Raw genomic sequence first — 11,314 nt, forward strand, 5'->3', positions numbered from 1 at the left:
CTTTCTCTGCTCCCCCTTCCCACCCAGGAGTTGTTTCCCTGCCTCAATAAAATCTTTCTCAACTTCACATTCCTGGCTGAATTCTACCTCTGCTCTGCACCTGTTTTCCACTTCTCAGTTAGGTTGCCATTAGGTCAGTCCTGACTCATAGGAACCTGATGTTCAACCAAAGGAAACACTGCCCGGTCCTGTGCCATCTTCACAACCACTTGTGTGTTTAAGCCTATTGTGGTAGTCACTGTCAGTCCATCTCCTTTAGGGTCTTCTTTTACTGTGTTGTTAGGTGCCCGAGTCCGATCTGACACACTGTGACCCCACGAATACAACAGAACAGTGTGGCATTCTGTCATCCTCACAATCATTCCGATGCTCGAACCCTTGTTGCAGCTGCTGTGGCAATGCATCCTATGAGGCATCCCCTTTCCAACGGCCCCTCTAGTTTGCCAAGCAGGTTATCTTTCTCCTAGACTGGTCCCTCCTGATAACACATCCTTGCTTTTAAGCAGTAGTTTGGCTTGTACCACTTACAATAACAATTTGTCCATTCGTCTGGCAATCCCTGGCATGTTCAATATTCTTTACCAACATCGTAATCCAAAGGCACAAATTGTTCTTTGGTCTCCCTTATTCATTGTCGAGCTTTTACATGCATGGGCAGTGAGTGAAAATACAGGGTTTGGATCAGGGACACCTTAGTCTTCAAAGTGACATCTTTGCTTTTGAATACTTTCAGGCGGTCTTTTGCAGCAGATTTGCCAAAAGCAATACACCCTTTGACCTCCTGACTGCTGCTCTCAGGGACATGGATTATGGATCCAAGTAAAGTGAAATTCTTGACAATTTAAATCTTTTCCCCATTTACTGTGATGTTCCTTATGGTCCAGTTGTGAGGATGTTTATTTTATGGTGAGGTGTAATCCATATTGAGGATATTGTCTTTATCTTTATCAGTAAGCACTTCAAGTCCTTCTTGCTTTCAGCAAAAAAAGCTGTATTTTCTGCATATTGCTTATGAGTCTTCCTCCAACTCTGATGCTGCATTCTACATATCACATTTGCTCAGCTAAGAGACCCAGCAAAAAAAAGCACAGTGAAAGGATTCAATGCTAACAGTCTTCCTGATTTTAAAGCGGAAGTGCCCCTTGTGCTGTCTGAATTACTGCCTCTTGTTCTATATACAGGTCCTGTAGGAGCACCATTAGGTCTTTCCCTCATTTGCAATATTATTCCCAATTTGTTATGATCCATGGTTAAATGTCTTTGCAGTCAATAAACAGTTGGTCATCTTTCTGGCAGTCTCTGCTTTCAGTCAAGAGCCGTGTGGCATTAGCAATGATGTCCCTTATGCCATGCCCTCTTCCGAAATCTGGCTTGCATTTCTGGCAGTTTCCTTTAGATGTATCACTGCAATGCCTTTTGAATTATCGTCAGCAACATTTTGCCCATATGTTATATTAGGGATATTAGTCAACAATTTCTGCATTCCGTTGGATCACCTTTCTTTGGAATGGGCACAAATAATGGATTTCTTTCTGTTGGTTGTTTTCCAATTTTTTAGTATAGGTGAGTGAGTGTTCCAGTGCTTCATCAGTTTGTGAAACATTCCAACCAGTAATCTGTCAATTCCTGGAGCCTTGCTTTACTAATGTCTCCAGGGCCACTTGGACGTTTTCCTTCTGTATCATTGGTTTTTGCATCATTACATGCTACCCCTTGAAACAGCTTAATGCTGGGGTATGGTGACTGTATGTATTCCTTCCATCTTTCCTTGATGCTTCTTGATTGTTTGTTTCTGGACTCGAGTATCCTTCAATATTAAAACTCGAGGCTTGAATTTTCTTCTTCAGTTGTTTCGGCTTCAGCTATCTGAGTGTGTTCTTCTCTTGTGGTTTTCTAACTCCAGCTCTTTGCACATTTCATTGTAGTCCTTTGTCTTCTTGAGTCACTCTTTGAAATGTGCTGCTCAGCTCTTTGACCTCAATGTCTCTTTAGCTTTGACTACTGCATGATCAAGAGCAAGTTTCAGTCTTTTCTGACATTCTCTTTGGTTTCTTCATTCCAGAACTCACCCAGGTTTTGTTTGTTAGTTTTTGGTGCATCAAATATACTCTGGTGATGGTCTCTAAATTCAGGTGGAATTATGTTGCATTTTGGTCCTAGTGGACTTTCTTCCCCTTCAATTTGAACTGGCATATGAGCAACTGATGGGTCTGTTTTGCAGTTAGCCCCCTGGTTTTGTTCTAATTGGTGATATTGAGCTTATCTTGTCTCTTTCCACAGATGTAGTCGATTTGATTCTTGTGTACTCAGGCAAGGGCCTGGATATAGTCACTGTTTATGATGCTGAAAAAAGATGATCTGCAGAGTAAGTAATTGGTCTTGCAAAATTCTATTATGCGATCTCCAGTTGTCATTTTAATCACCAAAGTCTATTTCCTATCTAGTGATCCTTCATTGTTTCCAATGTTATTTTATCCTCAAAACACTACTAGCTTACAGATGAGGAAACCAAAGCTCAGAGAAGTAACTTGCCTAAGGCCAGACTGTTAGAAAGTGGTATGAACTGATCTTAAGTTTGCTTCCAAAGTCCAATCTATTAAACACGATTCCAGCATCGGCTAAACGGTTTATGGGATTCTAATTCTGGGACGTACTATGAGGTCCCAGAAAGTGTGGGAAATCCAAAACCTCCCTTTTTGAGATTCTGATTGTACACTAGCATACAAAAGGCTCTGGGAAGTTAACAAGCCCCCCCCTCCCCCTTAGCTTGGTATCATCTAGATATCCCGATGTAACCTGGGCTGGGAACATGAGCTTCATGGCCTATAGGACAGTGTTTCCCCAAACACCACGGGGTGATGAGCTCCTCTCAGTTCTGGTCTCGGGGCAAGCTGCAATTCACACAGTGGGAGGGCAGGCAGGAGTGAGGCTGGGGTCAAGCAAGCACGAGCGAGTGAGTAGGAGATGTGAAACTGAAGCTGCAGACACAGGTGGGCCATGGCAGGGGGTGGGTCTGACCCGTTGCAGGGAACGTTGGCCCAGCCCTATCTCCCCAGGGAGACTGGCCCCAGCATGCCCCAAGGAATGCCATCAATATCACAGACACAGCGTCATCAAGGATACCATGCTGCTGAAGGATGGAAACTGGAGGCCAACTTTGTATTCCAGGAGCTGGACCTTTGGTGTAATGTTAGCAATTTCCCTTCACTGCTCTTTTTTCTCCATTGTTATTTAGACTAACCAAAGGAACAGGGGGCTGTGTTGTGGAGTGTAAATAAGAGCCCCCCCCCCCCCAGCCCAGCCTGATTACAAGTCGGTTCCCCAGAACCGTTCTCAGCTTCTCCTGTGAGGGAAATGGCGCCAGGCACACTGCCGGGATGCCATTGTCTTCAGTTGGCAGATCCCAGACTGGATATGGTCACAAAGGCTCCTTTGAGGCCCTGGCTGTACACCTGTGACACTGTGTGAAGTACAAGGGAGACAAAAGCTGGCAGAAGAAAGAGCCTTTTGAGAGGGGGAGGAAAAAAAGAGGCCAGTACCTGGGAGACTGGGCTCAATTATACTCACCCTGAGAGATGGGCACTTGCCAGCTCTGCTAAGGTATCTTTCCCGCCCTCTGCATTTGATTAGCAACCATCTGTACTTATCGGGCACCTTTGTCTTGGTCACCTCAAATAGGTCACTATCATTTTGAAGAGGGAGAGTGTCGCTGGCCACGGGCACGCTCCCATGCAGGGGACCCAGAGGGCGGGTTGGGCACTGAGGGAAGGAAGCTGACATCTTCTGTGGTTCTGGCCAGTCTGTCTGCAGCCCCATGGTCATGAAATGTCTGGGGAGCTGGGCACATTTTTCTGGGGCTTTGATTAATAATTAATAAGCAGAGGACAACTGGGCCATTGTGAGGGAATGAAGTACCTCAGCTGACCCTTGACTCGTGGGCTTCTCGGGGAGCCCAGGGCTTTCAGGCAGGCTCCTTTTGCTAAGCAAAGCTCCTGTGTCCCATGTCCACCCTCCCTGTGCCTCTGTCGTGCCCCTCCCACCACTCAGGACCCATCCTTTTGCTCTTTAGGACAATCACTTTGAACTCAGAAGAATCACAGACTTATAGCAACTTCTGGAAGTCTCTCCTTGGGTTGGTCAAGAAACCCTCTGTCTGCTTCAGCTGAAATTCCCAGAAACCTTGTGAGCTCTAGAATATTCTCCCTATCCATCACAATCCACTTGACGGGAGCTGCCGTTTTCATGGCTTGGTCTGCTTATGTCTAACTCTTCTTGTTGCTCTATAGAGCAAGACTGCCCCACAGCAGGGGGCAGTTCTTGCCAACAGCTAGCTGCCTTTGTCTCTTTGACAGTGGCAGGATGCCCAAGCAGCCTCTTCCTAGTGGGAGCACTGCTGACTGTGGCACCAACCAGGGCAAAGGGGCTCTGGGTGCAATCAGGACTCCCGAATTCTAGCCATGTTGTTGCTGCCTGACACTGCTGGTGCAACCAGTGGTGAGCACGACACCTCTGCAGCCTCAGGGCATGTTTGGAGCTGGCCAGGGATTCCTGTCTCAGAACAAAACTTCTGTGCCTGCCGCACCATGCGGAGAAGAAAGCCGAGCCTGCACGTAGTCTCGGCAGGAATGCTGTTTGGGGGACCGGGGCACAGAGGTGTATAGGTTTTGAGGTGGCCAGAATGTAAAGTCAGGACAGGAATTCGGACAGGAATTCACCACGGCTGATCGTGATCAAGCCCTTTATTTTATCGAGGGCAACTCAAAGAACGTAGATTGGAGTAATTTCCTCATTCTAATCGTGGAGCCCTGGTGGTGTAGTGGTTTCGAGCTGGCCTGCAATTCAGATGGGTCAGCAGTTTGAGAAAGACAATTCCTGTAAACTGTTACAGTCTTGGAAACCCACAGGAGGTTGATATGAGTCAGTACTGACTTCATGGCAGTGAGTAATCAGTGGCAGAGTTGGGACTAGAACCCAGCTCCCTGCTCCTCCTTCTCTCAAAAGAGCAACCCCCTCCGCAAGGTGGGAAAGGCCCAGAACCCCACCAGAGAGCTAGAGGCCAGGTGCTAGGCCAGCATCAGAGTCTAATGAAAACTTGGTGTTCCACTGGGTAGAGCTACATATCCTGGAAAGGAAGCCCCGTTCAGCAGAGGGGTGTGCCTGCCAAGTTTCACCTTGGAAGCAAGAATGAGGAAACTTGGCTAGAATGGGCTTGGCCCCCAATTACACTAGAAGTGAAGTCCAGATGGATGGTTCTGTCCATGTGCTACAAGAAGTCCAGTCCACCTTGAGTCTGAATCTCATGGCCGATAGCAAGTCATGTCCATGCCCCCCTCAGCTTCAGCCTCACAGGATTATAAAAGGGGACTTAGAAGAGCTCATCAAAAATGTGTATTATGACAAGACTATGCAAAGAATAACATGAATTCTACTAAAATTGAAGCAAGAACAAACATCAAATTTATGGTGAAGCTTAGGTGGAAAAATGGTGAAATCATCGATGCTTTATGAAGATCATGGGGACAATGAGCCAAAGAAACCAGGAGTCTACAAATGGTTAACTCCTTTTAGGAAGGAACAAGGCAAAGCTGAAGAGGAAGTCCACAGCAGCAAATCATCCACATCAATTTTTGAGGAAGCAAGTAACCTTGTTTGTACCCCAACTGAAGAGGGCCCACCATGATCAACAGCACAAACAAGAGCCAACATCCTAGACATAGCAACTGATTCAGTTTACACAATTCTGGCTTAAAAACTAAAGTTAAGCAATCTTTCTGCCCAATTGGTGCCTATCAGGTGCTGCTAAGAGCATAACTTTAATGGAAATTTCACATAAATAGGATCAAGATCAGTCAGTCGAGCCCTGGTAGTATAGCGGTTACAAGCAAGGATGTTAACTGCTACCTGCAAGGTCTGCAGTTCGAAGCCAACAGCTCCTCTGTGGGAAAAAGAGTTTTCTACTCTGGTGAAGAGTAACAGTTGGCCTCCACCCAAAACTGCCCACAGGCACAGTCTCCTGTCTCATAGACTCACTGTGAGTTAACTGACTCCATGACAGTGAGTTTTTGAGGACAAAGATCCTGAAGCATTTCTTGGAAGAATTATATAGGAAATAAAACATGGCTTTACCAGTATGATCCTGGAGACATAGTACAACCAAAGTAACTGGCTACCCAGTTGTCAATATCAAAGGTCATGGAAATGGTATTTTAGCTGCTCAAGGTAGTTTGCTTGTTGACATTCTGGAGGGCCAAAGAATGGTGATATCTGCTTATTAGGACAATGCTTTGAGAACGGCAGCCAAAGCTTTAGCAGAAAAACACCCAAGAAAGCTTCACTAGAGAGTCCTTTTCCAACACAATGCTCTCATCAAACAAGGCACTTTTGATGAGGGCATTGTGTTGGGCAATCTCTTCAATCGCACCATGCCTCTCCTCACACAGGGGCACTTTTGCAAGAGTCTCAAAGGGAAATGATTGGACATCCCTCTTCCAGTCCAGATTGGGCTCCTTCTGATGACTTTTTGTTTCCGAATCTTAACAAAAGTCTTTAAAGGGCACCATAGTTCTTCAGTTAATGTGACAAGACTGCACTGACATGGTTGAATTCCTAGGACCCTCAGTTCTTTAGGGATGGACGACATGGCTGGTATCTTGACACACAGTGCTCAAATATCTTGCCCTTATGGAGCTTATGTTCAGGTAGTTTATCATTTTTATATTTTAATTCCAATTCTTTCCCCAGCAACCTTTTGAAATGTTGTGGACATAGGTGTTTGTTAAACTTCTGTTCATCAGACACACTGTTTCCCCCTTGTCGCTGTTTTTTCCCACGAGTGACTCTGGCTCTTCTGCTTAGAACACTGGTACACTTCCTCTCCTCAGACACCACCCAGCCGAGCTCCTGGGGGACCCAACACACACATTCTGTCTTTAGAGAAAGCAGGGAGGGGTTACCTTATTTTGATACAAATAAAACACATGCACGGTTTTTTTTGGGTAAGCAGCCCTCCTCTTGAAAGGTTTTTCCTAAGTGTTATGCTAATTTTTATAACATGTAAAATATTAGCATAGTCTGCTGGGAGGAGGAGGGATGGGAGAACCAAAAAAAAAGAGAAAAGGTGGTGGTGGTTTATCACTTGGTGGTAGACGCCCCTCTTCTGTTTCCGGTGCCCATGGGCACTCCATTCAGAGCCTATCAGAGCACTTTACCACCCCCCAAACTACAGATGGAGTTGCCCTCCTCCTGGACTAGACTGTAAGTTCCCTTGTGGGCAGACCACACATCACTCATCTGGTTCCTCAGTGTCAGGAGGAAATGCTGGCTAACTTAAATGACCCTAGAGAGATGGACTGACACATCCACAGTGTGGCCTGAATAATGGGCTCAAGAAGAAACAATTGTGAGGATAGGAGAGGGCCAGGCAGTGGTTTGTTTTGTTGTGCATAGGGTCCGTATGGGTCAGAAGACACTTGATGGTACCTAACAACAACAACAACACATCAGCAACTTGATAACCCAATGAGTTTTGTTGCCTTTTCATTCATGTCCACAATAAAGAACCCAGGAGACTTAGGTGCACACAACCAGAATCCTAAAAAAGTTTCAAATGATAATAATTCTCTTTTAAAGAGCACTACCATCCACTGTGAAAACAGGAAAACCTCCTATGGGAACCAGCGACCGAGAATGAGAGCCATGACCTGCTCTCCTAAGTTCTACCCAGCTGGAGACAAAGTGGGGCTGTGTCTGTAGGCTTCACGGGCAGCAGACAGGGGTCAAAGCCAGGCCAGCCAGGAGGTTATATTACAAAAGCTCCAGGATCCTGAGAAAAGGAAGAGGGAACTATTTCTTCACCAGGGTGGGGTGCCCTTTCCTATGAAAAGCAGAAACTTGAGGTCTTCAAAATGACATATAATTTCATCTTCTCTTTTGGCCTATCTGATTACCAATTTTATAACTTGCCCCCCCCCCAAAAAAAAGGATTGAAATGGTTGCTATTTTTTTGGGGGGGGGAGGCAGTTTATGTCTGTGTCAAGGCATTTCAATAAAGAAAAGGCATCCTAGCTGTATGACCCTCGAACCTTCTCAAGCTTGTTCTCTTTATCTGCAAAACGGGGATAACTATGATCATATTGTTACTGTGGTTTTCAAATGCTGTAGGGTATGTAGAAAATGTAGCCCAATGACTGTCACGTAGTAGGTGTACAATAAATGAGAGCTGCCTTACTATGAAAAGGAAAGGCAAGGTCCTGGGGCTATCATGGTGTCTGAGAACTGGTGCCAAGGAGGACCCAGAACTGTACACAATGGACAACGACCACAGGATGCCTGACATTTCTAGAATGTTTGTAACACCCCCTGCTTGTCCATTTCTTCTGTACTCTTACTTCACTCAAGTCCTAAGTGAAAAGGCCTGAGTGTTCAATGTTTTTTGGAGGAAGGGAGTGAAATTCTAAGAGACAGGGGAAAAGTGCTTAGAAAATGAAAAAACAACTGGAATGTTTGAGGGCTGACAGGTCAGAGAAGGGCACGGAAAACTCACACACAACAGGGCATGCCTGTGGGCCTCACTCTGAGGAGCTCCATCACCACAGACCTGGCAGACAGCATCTTCCCGTACCCAGTGAAGTATGATACATCACATCAGTTTGGGGAATGCTGTTTTAGACCTTGGGTAGTTCTAGCTACCTGGCGTAACCTGACCCAGATATGCAGTCAGTGGGATGTGCAAAGGACACTTGATTCTTTCTGTGACGGTGTGGTTACCCTCTATCTTTTAACTACAATGAGAATCCCAGCTTCTGGCCTTAGTCCACACATGGACAAGTCAAGTCACCTGAATTGGGGTCAGATAGGAGTGGTGTTCTTTCTGATAGTCTGTACCACAGGCAGTGGCTGTAACCCCTGGTTTGGGCATTATAGTCACCTGGAGCTTTTAAAAACAGATGCTTCAGGGCTACCCTAGACCTACTAAGTACTTCAGTGCTGGGGTAGGGGCTATGCTGTTTCTAAAAGCCCCACAGCAGAACCCTGATGGCACAGTGGTTACAAGTTGGGTTGCTAACCATAAGGCCTGCAGGTTGAAACCACCAGCCTCGTGGGAGTAAGATGAGATAATCTCATAAAGCGTTACAGTCTCAACAAGGGGCAGGTCTACTCAGTCCCATTGGGTCACTATGGGTCGAGATCCACCCGGGAGCAGTGAGTTTGAGGTCTTTGATGAGAACTGAAGCCAGGGTTGAACACAATACCCATGGAAGGGTCACAGTTGGTTAGAAGTTTCACACACGGACGTGGGAGAAGCTGTTTCTACGTGGCATCTGCCCGTGGAGCAGTTTGCACCAACTTCCCTTGCTCTGCAAGATGAAGGGCTCAGTCGCGATGATCTGTCCTTGGCTCTGTTGGGCAAATACCTTCTCTCTCCCCGCCAAGCCTTGCAGGCCTTTCTCCAGGGTCCCTGAACATCTAAGATGCCTTCATCACCATCACACACCCCACTCTGCCCTTCTTTTACACACGAGTGTAGTTATGAGGTGCACTTCCTGCTGATGCTCACTTCAGATTTCACCATGACTTTTGGAGCACTAACTTTATGGCCTGCCCTGCATTAGAAACATGGATGACAAGCCCGAGTGGCTTCCAAGCCTGCTTGCCCAAGAATGCCCACATGAAGTGCATTCCTGCAGGTGGAGGCACTTTCACCAGCGCTTCACCAGCTCTCACGGCCGCCCCCCGTGGGAGTTGTCCTCCCCACATGGTGATGCACGACCTCCCACCAACCTGCAATCTGGGGTTTATTGACTGAGAATATTATTTTCTCAATATTCTTTCCCACGCATGTGGCTAAGCTGAGCGCAAGACCTTGAATCTATCCAAGGCTTGTCCCATTTCAGCTGTCACATCATGTAGCCTAGATTTTAACCATTCCAATAATTTCATGTTTGCTGAACCTTTAGAAAACAGTCCAATCGTTTGCTGGGAATCAAAGCAGAGTGCTACATGAGGGACTGCAGACAGGCATGCAGGTGCTGTGAGGGAAGCGCATGACACTAATCAGCACTATGAGTTGGGCTGGATGGGCTCCATCTTTTCTTTCTTATTTTTTTTAAAACAATGACGAAATTAAGAACCAGAGAAGCTAAGTAACTAGCCACACACACAGCTATAGCAGGGAATGGGAGATGGGATTTCAGGTCTTTGGATTTCCAGAGCAGGGATTTTGCTTTCATTCCCCTCCAGGAGTCCCACTTTTCTTCAGAATGGCTAAAGTGGCTTACAAGCAGATTTAGAATGTAGCTGACAACACACATAACTGTTTTTCAAGTCAACAACATGATGAAGATCCAAAGAAATTGGAGGAGGACACAAACATAAAGGAGGGCTCAGGGAGGCTGAGCGACTTGTCCAAGATCAAATAGCTCTCAGGACACTGGGTATTCAACTTTCGGTTAGTTTAGCTCCCAAACTAGAGCTCTTTTTACTAAGCTAAGCCAAGGTGCATCATCCAAAGCAGCGAGGGGGACATGACATGAACCAGCAATCCTGTAAAATGGTAACTGATCTCTGACATACGGCACTGAGCAGCAGAGTACAAATGAAATAATGGACATAAGAAAAATAAGAAAATTCCCTCCACAGGCGCATGGAGTTATAAAAACTAAAGCATAATAGAAGGTGGGAACTTTGGGAAGTCAGCCAGTCAGGGTTCAAGAGCCGACTGTCACTGACTGGCTGACCTCGCACAAGTGATTTCACCTCTCTTATAATTCAGCTTCCTCATCTGCAGAACGGAGTGAAATCAAGTACTCTCCCTCAAATTAGGGCCCCCACTTAATTAAACAAGGACTGTCAGGTCTTGCATCAACAAACGTCAGTCATTATTAATGAATTCTTCCCTTGTAATCGCGCCCCGCGGGGTCTTCAACTGCGGAGAGGCACGGACTTTAGGAACTCCCAAACTCTCCCTGGGTTTCATTTTCCGTTGGGCAGGCTTCGGTTCCCGCGCCTCAGACCCTACCCCCGCTTCTCCCCAGCCAGGCGCAAACCACACCAGGAACCCCGGCCTCTTCCCCCGGCTCGGCGCCGCCTCTTACTCGACGACCTTGGCTGGGTCCCCGTGGTGCTCATAGACCAGCGCCCGGACCCGGGAGGGCTCGGCAGATGCGGAGTAGGAGGAAGCCGTCGGCCCGCGGCGTCCCGAAGCCCGAAACAGCCCCTGCCGCGGCCGCCCGAAGAAGGCTCCCGCCCGGCGTAGCGCGCCGGGCACCCACATGCTCCCTTCAGCCAGCCTTCCCTCCACCCGGCCTTCCGGGAT

At 46.9% G+C, this 11,314-nt stretch overlaps 1 protein-coding gene across 1 annotated transcript in view; it reads right to left on the reverse strand.

Moving 5' to 3' along the window:
- MECR (mitochondrial trans-2-enoyl-CoA reductase) overlaps positions 1–11,314 on the reverse strand; it is a 38,497-nt gene extending 27,183 nt beyond the window's left edge. Inside the window, exon 1 of the mRNA XM_075553249.1 lies at positions 11,094–11,314. Within this exon, the coding sequence (XP_075409364.1) occupies positions 11,094–11,272 (179 nt within the window). The 5' untranslated portion in view covers positions 11,273–11,314. The remainder of the gene's footprint in view (positions 1–11,093) is intronic.

This window comes from Tenrec ecaudatus, chromosome 1 (assembly GCF_050624435.1).
Source record: "Tenrec ecaudatus isolate mTenEca1 chromosome 1, mTenEca1.hap1, whole genome shotgun sequence".
Classification (NCBI taxonomy): Eukaryota; Metazoa; Chordata; class Mammalia; order Afrosoricida; family Tenrecidae; genus Tenrec; species Tenrec ecaudatus.